Source organism: Bufo gargarizans, chromosome 1 (assembly GCF_014858855.1).
Source record: "Bufo gargarizans isolate SCDJY-AF-19 chromosome 1, ASM1485885v1, whole genome shotgun sequence".
Lineage (NCBI taxonomy): Eukaryota > Metazoa > Chordata > Amphibia > Anura > Bufonidae > Bufo > Bufo gargarizans.
In genome coordinates, this window is record NC_058080.1 from 187,090,508 (window position 1) to 187,116,148 (window position 25,641).

A 25,641-nucleotide genomic window follows, 5' to 3' on the forward strand; every position below is an offset into this window, starting at 1 on the left:
AAGTGACTTCAAACCTGAACTGGTCCCTAAAAAAATGTTTTTTTGAAAACTTCAGAAAATTTCCAAGATTTGCTTCTAAACTTCTAAGTCTCGTAACGTCCCCAAAAAATAAAATAGCATTCCCCAAATGATCCAAACATGAAGTATACATATGGGGTATGTAAATTAATTACTATGTATTGTAGAAGTAGAGAAATTGAAAGTTGGAAATTTTGCAAATTTTTCCCAAATTTTGGTAAATTTGGTAATGTTTTATAAATTAAAAATGAATTTCTTTTTACTCCATTTTACCAGTGTCATGAAGTACAATATGTGACGAAAAAACAATCTCAGAATGGCCTGGATAAGTAAAAGCGTTTTAAAGTTATCACCACATAAAGTGACACTGGTCAGATTTGCAAAAAATAAGGCTGTCTCCTGAAGGGGTTAAAATCCATACCACATGTCAAGTTATGCGCAGGCATTTTCCTCAGCATGTCAGAAATATTTTTTTTAACTCGTCCACTTTGCTGCTACTTTAAAATGCTGAGGATTTTTCACCAGCAATCCATTGCAACATTTCTGCGACATGTGGTCGTTTCCTACAAAGATCAAAGCTGAACATGCCTGATGTCTGACTTCAGAAGAAAACCCCACAATACACATTAGATGGTTAGCGAGTTCAGCCTTGCATAACATTCTGAACTGTTAAATCTAGTGTTAGGCTACGTGCACATGACCTCGCCTTGTTTTGCAGTCCGCAAATTGCGGATGCCACCAGTGTGCGTTCCGCAATTTGCAGAACGGAACGGGCCGCCCATTATAGAAATGCCTAAGGCATGTTCTATTTTTTTTTTTTTTTGCTGGACTACGGAACTGATCAATGGATGCAGACAGCACACTGAGTGCTGTCCGCATCTTTTGCAGCCCCATTGAAGTGAACGGGTCCACATCCGAGCCGCAAAAACTGCAGGAGCAATATCTTATATAGCCTGTATTATGTATTTAAAAATAATATGCTCTTTAGAGCCAGTCAAACCTTTTGCATTTTTGCCCAGATTTCCTATTTCTTACTCAACTGCTTCATTTTGAATAGTTTCTGACTGATCATTGACTTATTAGAGCTTGCAGTTCACAATAATTAAATGTTTCAGCACATCAAGGTTTATCACGTATCACGTTTTATTGCTGCATATTCCTATGGAACATTACTTGATAGGAGCTTTTTCACACGCTCTCCCTCGCTCTGCAGGTTGCTTCTATAGAGGTGCGCAGTCACTTACATATTTGTGTGCGACATGCTGAGCAGAAAATAATTTGCTGTCTGTATAGCGGTGCCTGCATGCTGCATTTACATAGTGGCACACATACACACAGGCTTAAAGGGGTTGTGCACACTTGGGGAGGGGGGTTTGGCAGTCCTGTAAATAGAAGCATACTTAGGCTACTTTCACACTAGCATTTTTGCTGGATCCGGCAGGGTTAAACGCTTCCGTTACTGGTAATACAAAAATCTGCATTCGTTATGAATGCATCCGGTTGTATAATTTTTTATTTTTTTTTGTAAATTCTTTATTAAAATTTTCAATATTTTATAAAGTAATCCTATATATCAAATGTGGGACGCAGCCCAAAAATACCAGGTTAATTATACAAATGGACAACTGTCCTCAAAAGTTTTCTGCAACAACAGTATTAGACGATGAAAACATATTGCTCAGATTTTTGTACATGGTTATTAAATGAACACTAAAGTGTTAGTTAGTGGATATGGGATCCACATATAGGCAGAAGGGGAGGGGTAAAGGAAAGAAGAAGACATTTTTTTTTTTATTTTTTTTTAATAAATAAGATGTCTGTCTTTGTCAGCAACATTTTGCATTCCTGAGAGTTTTAAAAAGTAATCCAGTGTCCCCATGTTTTATGGAATTTGGCATTGGTACCTCTCAAAGAAGCTGTTAGATCCTCCATCCTCGTGATCTCCTGTATTTTGTTAATCCAAATTGTTATTGTGGGGGCAAATGTTTGCCTCCACGTGCCTGGGGTACACATGCTCTCGCGACATTGACCATATGTCGCACCACCGACCTCTTATACCTAGCCATGGGGATCTTGCCATGATGGAGCAGGAAGAATGCTGGTGTTTTAGGTAAGTCATAAGAGGTGAATTTAGACTGGATACGCCATACCTCACTCCAAAAGCTGGCAAGCACGGGACACTGCCAAAAAACATGCAACAGCGACCCCCTAGCTCCTTCGCATCGCCAACATAGTGGGGATACTGTGGGGAAGATGGAGTGTAATTTGGAGGGTTCTCTGTACCATCTGGAAAGGACTCTGAATCCCGCTTCCTGTATGTTGCTTGCAATAGAGGTCTTATGTGTAAATGTGTTTTTACGTTCTTTCTGTTCTGGTGAAAAAGTAAGACCCAAGTCTCTTTCCCAGTTGAGCATGTAGGTAGGAGATGGTTGGTTAGACGGTGAGATAAGTAGGCCATATAGTTGAGAGAGAGAGTGTTGGATTACTCCCCTTGCCTCACAGATTTGTTCAAAGTCAGTTCTGTCTCTTTTATATGTAATGGCTGGTGGTAGTGTGGGGAGGTAATGTTGTAATTGTTGGGATTGCTAACTCGTCAGGCCAAGTGTATCTGAGGTGTCTGTGAATGACTGGGAGGAAAGTCGTGAGTCAGACACATCAGTTATCCATTGTTAATTCAACTGATGGCGACATCAGTCTACTACTCTCAGTAGGTGTGAGGCTCGATGGTAGGCAATGAAAGCTGGTAAACCTAGACCTCCTCGAAGTTTGGGGTGGAATAGAACTGAACGGGCTGTTCGTGGGGTTTTCCCTGCCGCTATGAAGCGTGTAAGGGTAGATAAAGTATGAAAAAATAATCTGGGGATGTGTATGGGCAGAGCTTGTAAGAAATAAAGTATTCTAGGTAGGATATTAATTTTAAAAATGGACATTCGTCCGAACCAGGTGAATGTGCCCTTGTGCCAGCGGTCTACGTCCGCTTTTATTGCCCGTAGAAGAGGGGGGTAATTATCTGGATAAAGATCGGATAGGTTTGAGGTTAAATGTATACCCAAATATTTAAGTGAGGATCTCGTCCATTTAAATGGGAATTTATCCGCCATCTCCGCGGCCAATTTCGAGGGGAGCGTAATGTTTAAAGGGAACCTGTCACCATGATTTTGCGCATAGAGCTGGGGATATGGGCTGCTAGATGGCCGCTATCACATCCGCAATAACCAGTCCCCATAGCTCTCTGCGCTTTTATTGTGTTAAAAAAAGTTTTGATTGATATGCAAATTACCTGATATGAGTCCTGTAGCCGGAGATGAGTCAAGCGGAAAGGAGCCCAGCACCGCCCCGCGTCCTCCGAATCTCCTCCTTGCTGGCTGACGTCACAGAGCTGGAGCGCCGAAATCTCGCGATGCGCGAGCTAGCGCATGAGCAGTGTCTGCATCATGTTCATTCCCTGTACTGGCATCAGCACAGGGAACGAACTACGCATGCGCTAGCTCGCGCATCGCGAGATTTCGGCGCTCCAGCTCTGTGACGTCAGCCAGCAAGGAGGAGATTCGGAGGACGCGGGGCGGTGCTGGGCTCCTTTCCGCTTGACTCCTCTCCGGCTACAGGACTCATATGAGGTAATTTGCATATCAATCAAAACGTTTTTTTAACACAATAAGGCCCCATGCACACGGCCGTGTTACACGGCCGTGTGCGGGCCGTGGAACCGCGGCCTGGATCCCTCCTGAGAGCAGGAGCGCACGGCGTCACTGGTTGCTATGACGCCGTGCGCTCCTGCTGCCGGCACAGTACAGTAATACACTGGTATAGATCATACCAGTGTATTACTGTATTGCGGCGGCAGCAGGGAGCACACGGCGTCATAGCAACCAGTGACGCCGTGCGCTCCTGCTCTCAGGAGGGATCCAGGCCGCGGTTCCACGGCCCGCACACGGCCGTGTGCATGGGGCCTAACAGCGCAGAGAGCTATGGGATCTGGGTACTGCAGATGCGCTAGTGGCCATCTAGCAGCCCATGTCCCCAGCTCTATGCGCAAAATCATGGTGACAGGTTTCCTTTAATGCTTCCGATTTTTGAAAGTTTATCTTGAAGTTTGATAGTTGCGAGTAATGCTTGAGTTCTTTCAAGAAATTTGGTAGTGATATGCAACTATCAAACTTGAAGATGAGGAAGAATAGAAGGTCATCCGCATATGAGGCTACTTTATGTGAAGTTCCCCGAGTCTGCAACCCCGTTATGTCGTGATTAGCTCTTATGTGGCCTAGTAGCGGTTCCAGACAGAGTACAAATATCAGGGGAGATAGGGGACACCCCTGTAGGATTCGCGTATAAGTTCTGGATGCGGGCCATCATTGCCTCCCCCAATCCCAAATGCTCCAGTGTTTCGTACATAAAGGACCAGTCTCCTCTGTCAAACGCTTTGTTGGCGTCAGTTGAGAGGAGAAACATGGGACCGGTTGTATTATCTTTAACATACCCAAGACTGATCCGTCATGAACTCAAGTGAAAGTCAATGGGGGACTGATCCGTTTTCATTTGTGTCAGAGAAAACGGATCTGTCCCCATTGACTTGCATTGAGGTCATGACGGATCCGTCATGCTGCGGTTTGCTCTCCGGTATGAGAACGGAATGCATTTTGGAGCATTCGGTTCAGTTAGGTTTGTCCCCATTGACAATGAATGGGGACAAAACTGAAGCGTTTTATTCCGATATTGAGACCCTATGATGGATCTTAATACCGGAAAACAGAAACACTAGTGTGAAAGTAGCTTTACCTGCTTCCCGATGCTGGCTCCCAGCATCTGCACTCTCCTGCCTTGGCTGCTCCTCTCGGGTCCCTGGATGTAACCTTCCAGTTTCACGCTGCTGCAGCCAATCTCTGACTGTCACCCCTGCTCCTCTTGCGTCACCCCTTGTCATGATACATCCAGCAAATTGGAAGTTTACATCCATGGACCCCAGCAGCGCAGGTATGTATGCTTCCCTTTGTAGGTTTGCCCATGAAGGGAGAGGGGGTTGCTAAAAGCCGTCAAGCGTAAGCCCTTTAATTCTGTGTAATTTTCAGATTTTGGCATAACCTTAGATTTAGAGCGGTTTCATTTCACAGTTCATACGCTCTCCCATAAACAATTCACAGATTATAATGTTCCATTTTAGCTTTTTAAAGTCATTACATCCCGCCACCCCCTAATTAATTACTCAGGTGATGATTAATTCTTTCTCCTGCATTCATTTTTTTGGGGAAATAAAAGAAATCAAATGGCATTTATCTTTAGATTCATGAAAACTCTAGATATTCAGACTTTAAATTATTTAAACTCCCCCAACACATACACTTTTGCTTTTCAAGCATAAGTTATAATTTAATTAAAAACTTCTGGCGCATTCCTGGCATTTTAAATATTAACGTGTTCCATGGATCACTTTCGATTATCTACCGTCATGATATTCCTGAAGATGTCACAATTTTAAGATTCCTGAAGTTGCACTCAGAATTGTCTGTTGATGCAAGAGGGATTGTGATAATTACACACATCCATTAGTATCAGCAGAGGAGATAAACATCAGGGAGTCTTAATGGGCTTGTCTCGGTGACAGCCAGCAAAGAACACTTGACATAATTAAGGATAGATTTGATTCATTTGAAAATATACTCTCATTATAGGTGCCCAGTGGAAGTTGCACTAAAATTGTCAAATTCCCCAGAATAAGACTGTAGCGGCTGGGAAGCTTTTGAAATCCACTGTGGCAGTCACTGGAATTATTCACTCCTCTTTATGTCTTTCTGCTGTCAAGTTCACTTTGCGTTTCCTTGTACTGCAAGCTCCGAAAGAGACAACCTGTTGGCTCCTTTCTTCCAGATTGTGCGGAGGTACATCAAGGACTGGTTGGAGAGGAAGAAGCCTCCATTTGGTGCCATTAGCAGCTGTGTCCTTCTCATGATCATCTATACAACGTTTTGTGATACATTTTCCAACCCAAATATTGATCTGGACACCTTCAGTCTGGTCGTTATTGTATTTATCAGTAAGTGCACTCTGAAATTGACTTTCACGTTTTTCTTTCCATGTCTGTCAAAGTTTAGCTTAGAAAGAGTAAAAAATGATTGTAGAGGTTGTCTGGTTTCATGATATTGATGACCTATTCTCAGAATAGGTCATCAATATCAGATCGGTGGAGTGTCATTCAATTTTAAGGGGCTGCGGCGATTTGGTGAGTTGTGCTTCCTCTTCGTGTAGTGTCATAACAGCTGTTGGTCCCATTCACTTGAATGGTAGAGGAAGCTGTAAATATTGAAGATGATGCACCACTCACACGAGCACTGTGGCCCCTTCTAACAGCAGATCTTCGGGGGTACCATGTGTCCACCCCCCACCAATCTGAAATTGATGACCTAAATTGATCTTCTGGGAAACCCACTCAAGCTTCAGGAACAAGAGACCTCTATCACGTGGCTGTTGTGGAAGGAGAGACTGCTTTCTCCATTCACTTCTATGGGATTTCTGAAAATAGCTGAGTATGCTTACCCAGCTATTTTTTGGAACTCCCATAGTTTGTCAGTACCGTCAGAGATCTGTTATTTTTGGCTCGAGAAAAGGTCCATTCAGGACATTTTTCAGTTGAAAAATAACACAAACTGATGCTTAAAAAAAGACGGATCAGTTATTTTGAGTGCAAACTGATGCTAATTTAAGCATATCTGATGTTCAAGATAAAGTATTTGTTCTTTTGTTTTCTGTTGTTCTGACGGATCACAAGAACGGAAATCTAAACGGTGATGTGAACTCGGCCTCACTGATTACAGGCACTCGAATCTATTATCAGTGTTATCATGGGAGCTCTGCCTTCTCTTCAAACAGCAGATTGGTGGGGATGCCAGGATTTGGGCCCCCCAGATCTGATGTTTGTAACCTATCCTAAAGTCACCAATATAGGAAACCGGCCAAGCCCTTTAAGATCTTTAGACAGGGTAACTGTAATTTAGTAACATTTTGGGGAGGGGTACATACAAATTAGATGGTTCAGTCCACACCTGAAAATGTGTGAATTTAAGTCTTACAAAGTCACAAGAAAGGCATACTACTCCCTATACTTGAAGTAGGATGTCAGCCAATCACAGTCTTCAACTTTAAATGTACAGATATAATGTACATAAAACATTGAGTAGCTGTGATCGGCTGTCGAACAACGCGCCTAATTTATGACGAGGCACAGGCATATCATCCAGCAGGCCATGCACCAGAATGAAATCATTGGGGGAAATTTATCAAAGATCAGTGTTTTCCGTTGGTCATAGAAAACTCCTGAGCTGCCAGACAATGCACCTAATTTATCAATCCAACAGGCGCGAGACTCGTCCTACATTAGGCACATCCAGAAGCCCATGCGATGAAATGAAATCTGAGGTGCCATAGATTTCTGTCTTCATTTGCGCATGGAAACGGACACAGATGAGGATAAATGTGTTGTCGCAAGTGACATTTAAAAAGTTGCAAGCACAGTTTTTGTTTTTTTAATTTTATTTACACCACAAAAGTGGTGCAGGAAGATGATACATCTCCCCCATGGTCTCCATTTACAACACCATGGCAAAGTTTCCAAAGTCCTCTTTCTCAGCAGCCCACTTGATAATATGGATGCCTTAATTTACTTAATTATATTATGTAATGTTAATTTCATAGTAACACCTGCTTCTACCTGACGTTGGCATTCAGTGTAGCCGGAGACTTGCTGAGCTCGGCAGAATACAATGGTTCCTGATCTGTAGTTTACGTAGAAGCTATGTGTGTGTCAGTGAATTGTGTCCTATCCAGCCCTTGTACTGCGGACATGATGTATAGCATCACCTGTTTTTCTCTCTTTCAGTATTTTTTATCCAGTTGGCTTTTATGCTTTTAACATTCCTGTTTTCTACTAGGTAAGTCCAATGCTACAGTCATCTCATCTAAATGTGATACAAATACATTGTTATTATTAGTTATGTACTACTTATTTTTATCCTCTATCTTCATCTCGCCTTGTAAGTACAGGCGTAAAACAACAAAGTATCCCATGTACACGACCGTATGAATGAGTCCGCATCCATTCTGCAATTTTGCAGAACTGGTGCAGACCCATTAATTTCTATGGGGCTGCGAAAGATGCTGTCCGCATCCGTTGCTCCGTGCTGCGGCCCTGCAAAAAAAATGGAACATGTCCTATTCTTAAGCTCACGCTAGGCTTTTGTGTCACCTTTAAATATATATTATTATATAAACTGAAATATAATCTGATAGTTTATAACAATGTTTCTCCATACAAACATTGGTGATTATTATGATATCGTTTGGACACCTGGCTGTCGTCAATACCTGCACGTGTCTATTTTCACATGTCGTCCCCCTATCATAGTGAGTTGGGGATGTAGACAGTGCTCTGTTAACAAAGTTTGATAATACAATCTAATTCCCAATCAAATATTATGGATATGTGACATTGTCTTCTCACCTTTTCCATGGTGAGTCAGTTCTCATCATGCGCTGTTCTTTTAAGATGTACCTTTCAGTGCTGATGTACAAGTGTTAAATCACAGCACAAGTCTGTCCTCTTTACTTCCTTATTTAAAAAGCAGTATAATTATATAATGCCAACAATATAATCCGCTCTTTTGATCCCTGGTTTAATGGGGGAATTGTCCCCTTTTAAGATCCTCCATGTTTTGAGCCAGCATCGGTGGGAATGAGGAGCGCTCACAGATTATTTATCTCTCTTCTACCGTCCGATGCTGTGTGGGCGTGGCCTTGTCTGGTATGGGAGGGGTTTGGTGTTTAAATACCTGTAGTTTTCGTGGGCCCTTTACGGCCGCACCAGTGCCGAGGCGCTGCCTCTACACACATGGAGGGTAGCGCCATGCTGCTCTGACATCTTTAGATACCGTATTTTTCGCCCTACAAGACGCACCGGCCCATAAGACGCACCTAGGTCTTTGAGGAGAAAAATAATACAAAAAAATATTTTTAACCAAAAGGTGTGCTTTTGGTGGGTTTTGAACTAATGGTGGTCTGTAGATGACACTATTATGGGGGATCTGTGGGTGACACTGTTATGGAGGGTAGGGGGATCTGTGGATGACACATATATAGCATCTTTTGCTCTATGTGTCATACACCGATTCTCCCCCCCCCCCCCCCCCCGTAACAGTGTCCCTGTGAGTGAATGACCCCCAATACAGTGGGTGGGGTCCAGCATCTGGTGTTGGAATAGCAGCGGGGCCCGATGCGGTCACTGTATTCTATTACACCGGGCCCCTCTCACTGTAGCATTGATATGTAACATGTAGGCATTAAACTATAGCAATCCTCTGCGTACTCACTTGAAACAGGCCGGGAGGCAGCGTAACTTGCTACGTCACGTGCCTGCTCCTCCCACTTTATGAATGAAGCAGGCAGAGCAGGCGCATGATGTAGTGAGTGAAGTTACGCTGCCATCCGGCCTGCCTGCCTGCTATGGGAGTTTGAAGTGAGTACACAGAGGATTGCTATAGTTTAATGTCTACATTAATGCCTTAGGCCTCTTTCACACTTGCGTTGTCCGGATCCGGCGTGTACTCCACTTGCCGGAATTACACGCCGGATCCGGAAAAATGCAAGTGTACTGAAAGCATTTGAAGACTGATCCGTCTTCAAAATGCTTTCAGTGTTACTATGGCAGCCAGGACGCTATTAAAGTCCTGGTTGCCATAGTAGTAGTGGGGAGCGGGCGAGCGGTATACTTACAGTCCGCGCGGCTCCCGGGGCGCTCCAGAATGACGTCAGAGCGCCCCATGCGCATGGATCATGTGATCCATGCGATCACGTCATCCATGCGCCTGGGGCGCCCTGACGTCACTCTGGAGCGCCCCGGGAGCCGCACGGATGGTAAGTATGCTGCTCCCCGCTCCCCACTACACTTTACCATGGCTGCCAGGACTTTAGCGTCCCGGCAGCCATGGTAACCATTGAGAAAAAGCTAAACGTTGCATCCGGCAATGCGCCGAAACGACGTTTAGCTTAAGGCCGGATCCGGATCAATGCCTTTCAATGGGCATTCATTCCGGATCCGGCCTTGCGGCAAGTGTTCCGGATTTTTGGCCGGAGCAAAAAGCGCAGCATGCTGCGCTATTTGATGCGGCCAAAAAACGTTCCGTTCCGGAACTGAAGACATCCTGATGCATCCTGAAGGACGGACTGTCCATTCAGAATGCATTAGGATAATCCTGATCAGTATTCTTCCGGCATAGAGCCCCGACGACGGAACTCTATGCCGGAAGACAATAACGCAGATGTGAAAGAGCCCTTACATATAAATACTACAGAGAGCGGGGCCCGTTGTAGTAGAATACAGTGACTGCACTGGGCTCTGCTGCCGATATAACACCAGATGCTGGCCGCCAGTCCCTCCTCCCTCTCCACTGATACATCGCTGGCTGCGCTGTGCAGCATTGCGACGGCGGTGTATCAGTGTTAGCAGAGGGAGCATTCACCCCATAAGACGCACTGCCATTTTCCCTCTTCTTTGGGGGGGGGGGCGTCTTATAGGGTGAAAAATACGGTAGTTTATACTGTGCTTCTGTTGTAGGGTTCCTGAGGAATTATTAGAATGAGAAACGCGCCGAGCCACGGCATGGGGAGCAAGAGCATAGTTAGAATTATTTGAAATGAGCATTTAGCGCCAACTTGAATAACAGTAACCCTTGACTGACTGACTAGGGCGTTTGCCTGTACGCCAGCTGCATGAAAAAGCAGCAAGAGTGGAATGGCCAGCATTCTATGGGATACGCTGATAAGTTACAGTGTGTCATTGAGTAGATACTGTAGCCAGCTGGGCCATTTGAAGATAGGCTACTGCAGCATAGCTGGGTTTTATTATGATACCCAGTAGATGCTGGAGCCTAGGATCATTGGTACATACTGTGTAGCCCTTTGCTCTTGAGGAATTGGGCAGCTTGGTTGAGCGTTTTCACTTTAGCTCAAGAGCTGTACCCCACGGTTGTACCAGTGACTATTTATATATCATTGTGTGTTTAACATATCCTTTCCTATTTTAATTTCAAGTGATACTCAATAAAGACTTTTTTGTTTTGATTTTGGCGTCCCCAATCTGCAGTAATTATATGTCCTATTCTTGTCTGCAATGGCAGACAAGAATAGCCATTTTCTATGATATCTGCAGCATGTGCACTCGGCAAATTGCGGAACGCACATGAGCCGGTATCCGGGTTTTTTCGGATCCGGAAAACACAACGTTCGTGTGAATATAGCCTAAACCTCATCTAAACTGAACATGGTTTCCCTGCAATGTGGGTCTCCTCCAAGTGTCTGAATCGGACTCTAAAAAGTGACATGCTCACAGATGCTGTCCAATATTGCACCACTTTGAAGTTGTCTTTTCATCCCCTGGCTAGGCAATATTTTTTTGTCCAGTCCAGAAACTGTTTGAATTTGCCATTTTGTCAAATGAAAACATGTAAATGACAAAAAAATGTCAGTGATGCTGTATTTCTGTATTTTACTTAATGAAATATAATTTTAGGATGAAGCAACCTTTGGTCTAAAGTAACAGCTTGATCAAATATGAGCCTGAGGCTATGTTCACATATGCACTAGGGATTCTTACACTTTTGATGGCAGGAGCGCAGCATGCGGCAGTATTCTTTCCGTCAGAGAAAAAATAAACTATTATGGAACCCATGAAGGATCTCATTATAAGTCAATGAAGTCCATTGGTCACCATATGGATGCATCATACAAAGGAGGGGAACAATGTCATTATCTTTGGCAAGCCATGACCCCTGTGTAAACATAGCCTAGAATATACTTGTTCAATCTTATGGGAGTTTATCTGAAATATTTGTGTGTTTTTAGCTAACATAGTCAAAAAATGCCAGATTGAGCATCCCTTTATCTTCATCCCATGTCAAATGTGTATTTTTGCATTCTTACTTTTCATTTTTTTCATCATGCGTTCCAAGAGCTTTAACTTTTTTACTTTTCATATAGCCATATGAGGGCTTACATTTTTAGCTGGATAAGGCCTCATGCACACCGTGTGCCGGCCATGCCCATGCTGCGGACTACAAATTGCAGTTTGCAGTGCACAGGCACTAACCATGTGTCCGCCGTCTGCGGACGCGGACCCATTCACTTGAAAGGGGTTCTGTAATCCGCATCGCGAAAAAGAAAGGCTACTTTCACACTTGCAGCAGAGTGATCCGGCAAGCAGTTCAGTCGCCGGTACTGCCTGCCGGATCCAGCAAAACGTATGCCAACTGATGGCATTTGTAAGACTGATCAGGATCCTGATCCGACTTACAAATGCATTGAAATGCTGGATCCGTCTTTCCGGTGTCATCTGGAAAAACAGATTTGGCATTTATTTTTTTCACGCATCCGGCATTTCGGTATTTTGAATGCCGGATTCGGCACTAATACATTCCTATGGATTCAGGCAAGTGTTAACTTTTTTTGGCCGGAGATAAAACCGTAGCATGCTGCGGTTTTATCTCTGTCCTGATCAGTCAAAAAGACTGAACTGAAGACATCCTGATGCATCCTGAACGGATTGCTCTCCATTCAGAATGCATGGGAATAAAACTGATCCGTTCTTTTCCGGTATTGAGCCCCTAGGACGGAATGCCGGAAAAGAAAAACGCTAGTGTGAAAGTACCCTAATGCATGCACTCTGTAGTGGTTCCATGGGGGTTCCGATCCGTGCCCCCGTTCTGCACCATATGTCCTAGATTGCGAACCGCCTACAGTCATGTGCATGAGGCTTCAGTTTTTAATGGTGCCATTCTGGGGTACACCTAATTTGCTGAATAACTTTTATTAAAGGAGTTTTGCAGTTTATATTGATGACCTCCTCTTAGGATAGGTCATCAATATGTGATTGGTGGGGGTCTGACACCTGGCAACCCCCATAGATCTGTTTAAAGATGAGGTGGCACTTTGTGTCAGAAGTTTTGGCGGTGCAGTGTAAAGCCAAGTACAAGTGAATGAAGCAAGTACTTGTTATTACACTACATCGCCGCTTAGTGTAAAAACCCGGAAGTGGCGCTCGCATAGAGCATCATTTCCTTTTCAAACAGCAGATCGGTGGGGGTGCCAAGTGTCAGACCCCCGCCGATCAGATATTGATTACCTATCTGGAAGATAGGTCATCAATATAAATTGCTGCACAACCCCTTTAACTCTTTTCAGTGGGATGCGGAAAAACAGTACTGGAATACTCTACTGAGTTTTTACATTACAAGTTTTGTGGCGTTCATTTTTGGTCATAAATAACATGATAACTTTACTCTCTGGGTCAGTTTGATTACAGCGATACTAACTACATATAGTTTTTTTTTTTATGTTTTTACTACTGTTGCACATTAAAAATAAAAACATTTTTAAAAGAACAAAATGTTTTTTCATTTCGCACCACCCTTTACTTTTTCATTTTTCTTTCTACAGAGCTGTGTGAGGGTATCATTTTTGTTGGACTGCTTTTCATTGGTATCCTTTTGGAGCACATAACTCTTTTTGAACACTTTTTATTTAGTTTTTTTTTTGGTGGCATAAGCAAAAAACTGCAATTCTGGCATTTAAAGGGAACCTGTAATCAACTTTATGCTGACCTAACTGAGGGCAGCATAAGTTAGTGACAGAAATACTGATTTCAGCGGTGTGTCACTCATGAGCTAAAAGTAAGTGGTTGCCGAGAACCAGCATCACAATAATTGCAGCACAGGCCTGGAAAAGAGTCATGGCCACCTGAGAAGAGTCCTGGTTATTCATAATCTACTGCTCTCTCACCCATCTGCTGATGATTGGCAATTCTCTCCCATAGAGAAAACTACAGTGTTTCTCCGATAATAAGACTTATATTATTTTTTTTTCTCTGAAAAAGGGTTAGGGCTTATTATCGGGGTAGGGCTTATTTTGGCTCACACATTTATGCTTGAACAAAAAAACAGGGAGATCCAGCGCAAGAGATGACAGGGTGCTGATTGGTGGAGGCGGGGGAGGGAGCAGGACGCGCTCAACACCAATCAGCACCTCCAGCTCCAGGCAGCAGAGAGGAGAAGGACATCCTCCTGCTGCCTCATTGTTAGAACGTGCTGGCTGGCAGCAGTACAGGGTAGAGAAGCAGTCCAGCCCGCCCAGCTATGTTCCTTTACGGTAGATGGAAGCACGGCTGCCGGCATAATTTTGCATTTAGTGAAGCCACCAGCCGCGATGTATGCGCATGCTAGCGGCTTCACTGAAGGCAAAGTGCTAACTCCTGCCCGCCTCCAATCAGCTAGGAGAGCGGAGATTTCCGGAGCCGAGGTCCTGCCCGCCATGGCAGCTCAGGAGCCATTAGTGAGCGCACCTGAGCTGCTGAATCACCCACACTTCCATAAATATAAAATTTATCTAGGGCTTATTTTTGGAGTAGGGCTTATATTTGAGCCCTACTCCCAAAACCCTGCAAAATAGGGCTAGGTCTTATTTTCGGGGTAAGGCTTAATTTTGGGGAAACATGGTAGGTGTCAATCATCAGCAGGTGGGCAGGGAGAGCAGGAATTCGTGAATAACCATGACTCTTCTCAGGTGGCCATGACTCTTTTCCAGGCCCAGTCTGCAATGGATTGTGATGTTGGTTCTCGGCAACCACTTACTTTTAACTTGTAAACAACAGACTGCTGAAATCAACTCACCTGTCTCTACTTTATTCTGCCGTTGGTATGGGCAGCATAAAGTTGATGACAGGTTCCCTTTAAAGATACATTAGGACATTAAGGATAAATCTCTTGATATTGTTTACTGAAGGTTGTTATTTTTGCAGTTTTTTTTCCATTCATTCGCATGGATAGGAGACAAAGGGAGCCACCTCCCTCTAAATTACTTAGATGCTTCGGGACAGGCATTTAGAGCAGGAGCCCCACTCTCCACTGTACTGCTCTGCACTGTAGATTAGGCCACTGTAAAAATTTAAAAGGTGGTGTCACGGTGGGGAGTGGTGGAAACTTTTTTCTCCCCAGCTGTGACGCTCTCCAATGTGATTGGATCGCGGCACAGCCAGGGAGAAGGAGACGCCCATTGAGAAACCCTGGCTTCTCCTCCTCCCTGTTCCGATGCTCAGTATTAGCATACTGAGCGCAAAAGCTTCAGGAGGGCGCAGCGGGGCATAGGGGCGATGTTTAATAAAATAAATGGGTGGCAGCATCAGCAGGGGGGTACCCCGCAAGTACAGGTATTTAGCTCCGATAAGTAAAACAAATAAAAGGTCCTCTTTAAGGACCAATAATATTTCCCCTCTTTTTGTTCTAGCTGTCATAACTTTTTCATTTTGCTGTCATAACTTTTTCATTAAAAAAAAATATATATTTAAAAATTGGGATTAGTTGTAGGTTTTTTAGGAACCATTTTGGGGTATATGTAGTGTATTTACTTGTGTATAACTTTTTAATTTTATTTTTAGGAGAAAGATTTAAAAAAATGCATTTTTTACATTATTTTTTGGAAATTTTTTTATGGCGTTCACGTAATTTTATCATGGTGGGGCCATACAGTGACGATAATATCACATTTCTAAATATTTTTACTATTTTTCTCTCCTCCTGCAGCCTGTCAGCTCTGCAACTGCTCCCCCTCCTTCTCCAGACTGACAGGGAGGGGAGGGGGGCTGTTTTAACTGCTCATATCTCTGGATTGGTAGCAGCTACAGATATAGGCTTTGTATATGCAATATGTTCAGTACAGAGGAAGATATCACTGATGGAAATCCTATTGCTGCTGAAAGTGATAGTAAAAGCAGGTTTTATATTTCTAAGCTTATGCACATAAAATGGAGTCCTAATTCACATTGCGTTTTTTTTCTTTGCAGTAAAAACACTGGCTTCACACCAGCAGACACAGTTGCAATAGTATTTTGTTCAACCCATAAGTCACTCACATTGGGTAAGTATAATCCTGAATGAAGCGTGCCATGAAGTATGTATGAAATATCCCTTAATTTTTTTTATTTTTTTGTAACTATTTGAAAATAAGGGAAAGGGGGAGCTTAAACACAAGGTGTTGTAGTCTGAAAGAGGGGCGATTAAATTTGTTTGCAGACAAAAGGCTAAACTGTAAAACAGGTGTTAATGAAATGGATGTGCTACCACAGAGTACCTGTCTCCAAACCCATCCAATGCTTCTGAATAAGGCTAGAGTGGTCTATACAGACAAAGAAAAACCTGCACTTCAACTGCAGCCTTGTAATTATTCATGTTTTTTTATAATAACCAACTTATTTCTTATGATCAGGGAACTTAGACACTTTTTTTTGTCTCTAGCGCCATTATTTTCACTTTAGAAAACTCTTACATTTTAGTTGAAATGATTAATGTGCCATGTTGTAGTTCTGAGATTATAGTTCTGTCCAACTTCAAGTCCTTTCTCCACAGCACAGATTAATGGGCTTTTCCACTAGTACAATGTTTTTGGCCTATCCTCAGAATCGTTCATTATTATCAAATTGATAGGGGTCCGACTCCTGGCACACCGCTAATGAAATGTTTGAAGAGGCCGCAGCGCTCCAGTGAGCATTGCAGCCTCCTCACTGCAAACAGAGCACAGCACTTGGTATTGCTACCTAGGCCTATTGAATTGAATGGGACTAAGCTGCACATAGGCCATGTGATGTCATTGGTCTAGGAAGAGGCCGGATCGGCAGGGGTGCCGGGAGTCAGACCCCCACCAATCTGATATTGTCGACCTATCCTTAAGATAGGTCATCAATATTATACTCCTGAAATACCCCTTTAACACCAACCAAATTAATGGAGGTCTGTAAATCTTTGTTTCATCCCTTTTTATTTACATAACTGTTTTGCCTATGTGTATGATATTATTTCATCATTTAGGTCACTTTCTTAAACACTGTACTTTTCAAAATGAAATCGTAAAAATATGTACGTTTGTCCTTGAGTTCAGTGACTGGTGACAGTGTGGATGTGCGTCACTCGTTTGTGGCCTTGAATGAAAGGTTCATGTACAGTGAGTGTGGGAAGCGGAGTAACCCTTTCTAAGTGACTTGCAGTGAGGGCTCTAAAGCAAGCATGCTCAACCTGCGGCCCTCCAGCTGTTTGTAAAACTACAACTCCCACAGTGCCCTGCTGTAGGCTGATACCTGTAGGCTGTTAGGGCATGCTGGGAGTTGTAGTTTTGCAACAGCTGGAGGGCCGCAGGTTGAGCATGCCTGCTCTAAAGGAATCCGATTCTACCTTTAATTTTTATTAGTTCTTTTTGAAAATAATAGCTGTAAACAATGTATGTGACAATGACAATATGACACATTGGTATGAAATAAGTATGCTTTAATCATCTTTAAAAAATCATAGAAAAAAAATAGACTGCAAATCATGGACAATAAGAGAAGCAAGTATTTTACACAGTCCTGTTCTGTACATTGTATGTTTACAAATACACGTATACACATTCATTAGCTGTTCGGCTGACAGCTGTCTCTCCTGGCACCCTCCCAACTACTGTACACTTTCTCATTTATTGAGAACTTGGGTTACTTGCTCCTCGTTTTCAGTACGAGACAACCATCAAGTCTTAGCACCCCTTGATTGAAATAAATGAAAAAGGCTACCACTCCAGGAATCCCTAGAGAACTATGATAGTAATTTCATTGGAAAGTAACTTTATATGCATGGTCACATGAGCTTTGAAAGTGGAGACTATGGAGCCTCTCCTCCGGCTGTCAGACCCCCACCTACCTCAAACTTATGGCATCCCGCAGTGAGGAGCTCCTTTGAGGGTAGTATCTCACGCAGCTTTTTGTGGCAGCTTTGATGCAGTTTTTGAGCCAAAGCCAGAAGCTGGTTAGAAGGGAATGAGAAATATAAAGGAAGTTTTTATACTTCTCCTTCCTGTTGGATCCACTTCTAGCTTTGGGTCTGAAAACCGCATCAAAAACTGGCACAAAAAACAGTAGTGAGAGATTCGGGCTCACACATGTGCTGCAAGTTGTAATCACATGCTGAATATACGGCATGTGATCCTGGAAGCGGCGGCCTTATCTCTGATAACCCCTTTAAATCTATAACAATAGTAGTTGACCATCCCTCAAGTGGAAGCAATTTTGTCATAGAAGGCATCCGTTTTTAACCCCTTAAGGACCCTGGGATTTTCCATTTTTTTACGTTTTTGTTTTTCACTCCCCGCCTTCCCATAGTCCCAACTTTATTTTTCTGTTCACATAGCCTTATAAGGGCTTTTTTGCGGAACAAGTTGTTCTTTCTAATGGCACCATTTACGGTTGCATACCATCACTGCACCTGCGCCAAATTTTTTTTTCTTTTCTTTTTTAAAGTCACCTTGGGTGACAATAACTGGCAATCATTAGATTGCCTATTGTGTTCATTGATGTCTATATAGACACCATTGAACACTTAATTTGCACTATACCAATACAATGCTGCCACCTAGTGGCCTGTATTGGTATAGTCATCTAATAGGCACCGAAGCCTGCTTGAGACTTCAGCCTATTAGATCAATGTAACAGGTTCCCCGGGGAGCGCTGTTACCGGAGCGGAAGTGCGTGACTTCTGCTTCCGCACTGCGCAGATGCCGTGGTCACATTTGACCACGGCATCTGAAAGGGAAAATGTATGCGATCAGCTTTATGGCTGATCGCATACATGTACTGCGGTTCTCTGCTATTTAAAATAGCAGAAACCTGGCGGCTATGGCGCCTGCTGCACGTGCGAGCAGGGGCCATGTTTGGTCCTTACAGGGTTAAATAGGACTTTGTTACCTTTCCTGACATTTCAGTTTTAGTAACCACTTACATTCCCCATGTAATACCAGTTCTGGAGCATCCTTTCTTATGATTCTATGTTGCACCATTCCTGCTACAATTTTACAAATAAATTGCCAGCAGTCTGCAGTAAAGGTACTGCTGGGTGTTACCAGTAGCTGGTGCATATCACTTTGTCCAATGAGTGCTGCCAGTGGCAGACTGTGCAGGTACACACCCCCAACTGGTAACACCCATCTGTACCTTTACTGCAAGTTGCTGACAATTGATTCATAACTTCTAGTAGAAATAATGACACAGAGTCATAAGAAAGGATGCTCCAGAATTATTACTTGGGGAATGCAAGCAGTTAATAAAACAGACATGTCTGAAGAGGAGACAGGTCCTCTTTAAGTCACATGTATTTCAGAGCCAGAGAAATATTATATATATAAATATATATATATATATATATATATATATTTATATATATATATATATATATATATATAGTGCTTTTTCTGCTTTTATAATCAACAGCTCTATTGTTTTTCCAATCAGATATTTTATTAGAATACAGCGGATAAGTCTTTACTTTTCCTATTGACGGACTTGCTCTGATTTCCAGTATGTGGCACAATAGAACCAACTTTTACAAAACATTATTTCTCAATATTGGGTCAGATTGAATAATTCTGTAGATGGCTGGATGATAAGTCTGGTGCAGGGATGTACACTTTTCTCTTACTGTATGCCAGAATTGTGGTGCAATTTTGGTGCAGAATTCTCCCCATTCTTATGAATTCATGTCCTTTTTCCTGTTAAATCACACCTCTTTTTCAGACTAGGCACAGAAACGTTCTCTAAACTTAGAGGCACCAAATTGTACCACTTTTTGGTACAATCTGAACCAAATACTAAGTGCACTCACATTAGTAAATGTAGCCTTTGTGCCTTGACATGTCTTTTCTGTGTAAAGCCTGTATTACACAGGCAGATCTGCTAGACATTGTCGGGAGGGAAGCATTCCCCTTCCAGGCAATCGATTGCTAGCCTACGGAGGAGGCCGCTGCTATCACATGCAGTGATTTCCTCAACTGCAGGGGAAGTGACCACTATGCCATCGCTCATCCCCATACTGTCTAGTGGTTTGTCGGTGCAGATCGCTGTTGGACAGCATGGTCTGTCGCCGGCAAGCACTGATTTTTAAGCGTGCTTAAAAATCAGAATTGCCCGATGAACATTCATCGAGCAGTCGGCGGCCATATAGCATTGCAAGATGATCGCTAACGAGCATTTATGCAAATATCAGGCAAGATATCAGCCAGTGTAATACAGCCTTAAGTCTAATTGTACCCACCAAGTGGTTGTGTTGTGACTTGTAGCTTGCCAATGGTTTTGCTAGTGTGTTGTGGTATTGTATTGAATTGGTTTTATTAGAAATTGTGGTTCTTAAAACTGTGATCTGGCATGTAAGTGTGTGCTCGCGTACAGATGTGTCCACCTTTAGCTTACATTTGTTTTCTAGTAAGGAAGTTTTTTAGTAAGGAAAAAGGAAGGTATATGGAAGAAGATAAAGAACTAGCTGAATGCCTCAATGAATACTTCTGTTCAGTTTTTACAAAGGAAAATGACCTCAGGAAGGAAGATTAATGAATCTTTTGATGCATGTGTCTTTACAGAGGAAGAAGTCAGCTGTCTAAAATTAATACAAATAAGTCACAGGGACCTGATGGGATACACCCAAAGCTATTAAAAGAGCTCAGCGGCGAACTAGCAAAACCATTAACAGATGTATTTAACCAATCACTGGCAAAAGAAGATGGCAAATGTTGTGCCCATTCACAAGAAAGGTAGTAGAGAGGAATCGGGCAACTATAGGCCAGTAAGCCTGACATTAATAGTGGGGAAATTAATGGAAACCATACTGAAGGAGAGGATTGTGGAACATCTAAAATCCCATGGATTGAAAGATGAAAAACAACATGGGTTTACTTCAGGCAGATCATGACAAACTAATCTTATAAATTTTTTTGATTGGGTGACTAAAATAATAGATGGAGGAGGTGCAGTAGACATCGCTTATCTAGACTTTAGTAAGGCTTTTGATACTGTCCCACATAGAAGGCTGATCAATAAATTGCAGTCTTTGTGCGTGGACTCCCATATTGTTGAATGGATTAGGCAGTGGCTGAGGGACAGGCAACAGAGGGTTGTAGTCAATGGAGTATATTCAGACCAAGGTCTTGTTACCAGTGGGGTACCTCAGGGATCTGTTCTGGGACCCATATTGTTTAATATCTTTATCAGCGAAATTGCAGAAGGCCTCGATGGTAAGGTGTGTCTTTTTGCTGATGACACAAAGATTTGTAACAGGGTTGATGTTTCTGGAGGGATACACCAAATGGAAAAGGATTTAGGAAAACTAGAGGAATGGTCAAAAAATCTGGCAACTAAAATTTTATGTTGATAAGTGCAAGATAATGTACCTGGGGCGTAAAAACCCAAGAGCAGAATATAAAATCAGAGAGAGAGTCCTAACCTCAGTATCTGAGGAAAGGGATTTAGGGATCATTATTTCAGAAGACTTAAAGGTAGGCAAACAATGTCACAGAGCAGCAGGAAATGCTAGCAGAATGCTTGGGTGTATAGGGAGAGGAATTACCAGTAGAAAGAGTGGAGTATTGTGCTCAGTACTGGAGACCATATCTCCAGAAGGATATTGATACGTTGGAGAGAGTTCAGAGAAGAGCTACTAAACTGGTACATGGATTGCAGGATAAAACTTAGGCTACTTTTACACTAGCGTTCAGGTGTCCGCTTGTGAGCTCCGTTTGAAGGGGCTCACAAGCGGCTCCGAACGCTTCCGACCAGCACTAATGCATTCTGAGTGGACGCGGATCCGCTCAGAATGCATCAGTCTGGCAGCGTTCAGCCACCGCTCAGCAGGCGGACACCTGAACTCTGCTTGCAGCATTCGAGTGTCCGCCTGGCCATGCGGAGGCGTGCGGATCCGTCCAGACTTACAATGTAAGTCAATGGGGACGGATCCGTTTGAAGTTGACACAATATGGCTCAATCTTCAAACTGATCCGTCCCCTATTGACTTTCAATGTAAAGTCTGGACGGATTCGTTCAGGCTACTTTCACACTTAGAATTTTTTTTAACAATATAATGCAGACGGATCCGTTCTGAACGGAGCCACCGTCTGCATTATATGAGCGGATCCGCCTCAGAAGGATCCGCTCTGAACGCAAGTGTGAAAGTAGCCTTACCAGGAAAGATTAAAGGACCTTAAGGCCTAGTTCACACGAGCGTATGGCTTTTTCAGTGTTTTGCGGTCCGTTTTTCACGGATCTGTTTTTTGTTTCCGTTGTGTTTCCGTTTCTGTTCCGTTTTTCCATTCGCCCCTCGCCAAGTACAGTATACAGTAATTACATAGAAAAAATTGGGCTGGGCATAACATTTTCAATAGATGGCTCAGAAAAAACAAAATGGATACAGAAGACATACGGATGCATTTCCGTATGTGTTCCGTTTTTTTTTTTTATCGGACCCATTGACTTGAATGGAGCCACGGAACGTGATTTGCAATTTTATTTGGCAATAATAGGACATATCTTTCAACGGAACAGAAATATGGAAACGGAATGCATACGGAGTACATTCCGTTTTTTTTTTGCGGAACCATTGAAATGAATGGTTCCGTATACGGAACACAAAAAAACGGCCCATACACTCGAAAAAAAAAACTTTGTGTGAACTAGGCCTAACATGTATAGCTTGGAAGAAAGACGAGACAGAGGAGATATGATAGAAACTTTTAAATACATAAAGGGAATCAACAAGGTAAAAGAGGAGAAAATATTTAAAAGAAGAAAAACTGCTACAAGAGGACATAGTTTTAAATTAGAGGGGCAAAGGTTTAAAAGTAATATCAGGAGGTATTACTTTACTGAGAGAGTAGTGGATGCATGGAATAGCCTTCCTGCAGAAGTGGGTGCTGCAAATACAGTGAAGGAGTTTAAGTATGCATGGGATAGGCATAAGGCCATCCTTCATATAAGATAGGGCCAGCGGCTATTCATAGTATTCAGTATATTGGGCAGACTAGATGGGCCAAATGGTTCTTATCTGCCGACACATTCTATGTTTCTATGTAATTAGCCATGTTAAAAATACAGACAGAACTCGAAGAATCCTTCATTAGTCATTTATCACCACTAAATTGTGATAATTGTGATAGTTGTGAAATTGAATGTATGAACCTCGTGAAAGCTAACAAACAATAATGCATTATAAATGGAGATGATATAGCACCCCCTACTTAGGTAACAGATACAACAGTGGGCAAGATAATTCTGTGCTTCCTAAAGCCATTAGTGTCATCACCTAAATCTTTCTTTGATATTCTGGTTTGTATAGCAGGAGGAGAGGACAAGATCTAAACCTGCACATCCTCGCATGATTCATTTCTTTTATTAGTACCTTTGCCATTGATTGATTAGTACTTGATATTAGTGCTTTTCTTCTATTGATTGATTGCGGATGAAGTGACTATTTGACCTTTAATTATGAAGCTCCACATTGAAAATGACATTGAGCTATAGCTTCTTGTAATCCTGCTGGAATACCCGGCAGGAAGCCATTTGGAGTTCATTCAGGATGATCGAGAAAGCCTGGTACTATCACTTGAATGCTTAGGAAACAAAAAGATTCACTCTGTAATAGAGTCTGAGCTGCTGATTTGCACATGTAAATCATTGGAAATATAACGTGTAGTATTTGCTTTTAATGGATATTCTACATATTCTGAAATTGTTTAATCCCTTAAAGGGGTATTCCCATCTTGCTACTTCATTCTCAATTGCTGCCAGCTAGCTGGTAACTTCCTGCCTTTCTGCAGATAAGGCTGGGCGGGCTTAGGCAGCTAGAGTGAAGGACGGCCACGCCTCCTTATGACATCACACTGAGAGCTGAGTCCTGCGTGCTCGTTCATGTGAATAGTATGACTCATCAGTCTGCAGTGTCTGAGGGGAATGGTCACTCAGAGAGCCATGTGAAGTGAGCTCAGTGTACAGTTTTACACACAAAATCTCTGTCTGATCTTTTACAAACACATTCTGTGCATCAAAAACTATAATTCCATATTATACATTAGCCCAAAAGCTTGACCAACCCCCACCCACCAGCACTGATGCAGATTTGTTTCCATTACAGCTGTGCTCCAGTTGTGTATAAAAGTGTAACCTCACACTATGTATCTTTATAGATGCCTATACAGCTCAGCTACATGTGTCTTCTCCAGTGTCTGAAAAGCTTCATATACAGCTCTGCTACATCTGTTTTTCTTTCACCAGCATTGATGCTGACCTGCCACATATACAGCTCTGCTACATCTGGTTTTCTATTCAACCAGCACTGCGTCAGAACAGCCGCATATTCAGCTCTACTACATCTGTTTCTCTCTTCAAACAACACTGTGTCAGAACATCCGCATATTCAGCTCTGCTTCATCTGTTTCTCTTTCACCAGCATTGATTCTAAACTGCCACTTACACATCTCTGCTAAATCCGTCTATTTCCTTCACCATTAGTGCTGTGACTGAACAGCGCTTATTCAGCTCTGCTACATCTGATTCTATCTTTCACCCGCATTGATTCTAAACCGCCACATACACATCTCTGCATATCTGCCCCCATAAGTGCCTTCTCCATCTGCCCCCTCCATCTGCCCCCATAAGTGCCTCCCATCCATTTCATATAGTTGCCCCCATTGTCCATACATAGCATACAGTTGCCCCAGTGTCCATACATAGGATACAGTTGCCCCCAGTGTCCATACATAGCATACAGTTGCCCCCAGTGTCCATATATAGCATACAGTTGCCCCCAGTGTCCATACATAGCATACAGTTGCCCCCAGTGTCCATACATAGCATACAGTTGCCCCCAGTGTCCATAAAATTCATAGAGTTGCCCCCAGTGTCCATAAAATACATAGAGTTGCCCCCAGTGTCCATAAAATACATAGAGTTGCCCCCAGTGTCCATACATAGCATAGAGTTGCCCCCAGTGTCCATACATAGCATAGAGTTGCCCCCAGTGTCCATACATAGCATAGAGTTGCCCCCAGTGTCCATACATAGCATAGAGTTGCCCCCAGTGTCCATACATAGCATAGAGTTGCCCCCAGTGTCCATACATAGCATAGAGTTGCCCCCAGGTGTCCATACATAGCATAGAGTTGCCCCCAGGTGTCCATACATAGCATAGAGTTGCCCCCAGGTGTCCATAGATAGCATAGAGTTGCCCCCAGGTGTCCATAGATAGCATAGAGTTGCCCCCAGGTGTCCATACATAGCATAGAGTTGCCCCCAGGTGTCCATACATAGCATAGAGTTGCCCCCAGGTGTCCATATATAGCATAGAGTTGCCCCCAGGTGTCCATAGATAGCATAGAGTTGCCCCCAGGTGTCCATACATAGCATACAGTTGCCCCCCTTTATTGCCCAGTATTCAATAATCGTTGGTGGATTAGTGGGCCAGTAGATATTATACTTACCTTTTAGGAAATAGTATCCTGTTCCTCTGACGTCCGTCCGCTCACTCCGCTGACTCGCCCGAACTGTTCGGATGCCCACGCATGCGCAGCTCTATCTCAGACGCGCTGGATATACTGCGCATGCGCGGACGTGCGCGTTCTCGTAATACTGAAGAGGCTGGCCGATGAATGTCTTCGGCTGTGGTGCGCAGGCGCGGCACATGGATGCGGCCGGCGAGATGAGGCGGTATCCATGGGAGACAATAGTAAACAAAGGGTTCTCATAGAACCTTTTTTAGGACG

General features: G+C 43.1%; 1 protein-coding gene across 1 annotated transcript in view; it reads left to right on the forward strand.

Moving 5' to 3' along the window:
- SLC10A7 (solute carrier family 10 member 7) overlaps nt 1-25,641 on the forward strand; it is a 221,261-nt gene that overhangs the window by 176,156 nt on the left and 19,464 nt on the right. The window contains exons 8-10 of the mRNA XM_044300560.1: nt 5,881-6,046; nt 7,886-7,937; nt 15,890-15,963. Coding sequence (XP_044156495.1) covers nt 5,881-6,046; nt 7,886-7,937; nt 15,890-15,963 — 292 coding nt within the window. The remainder of the gene's footprint in view (nt 1-5,880; nt 6,047-7,885; nt 7,938-15,889; nt 15,964-25,641) is intronic.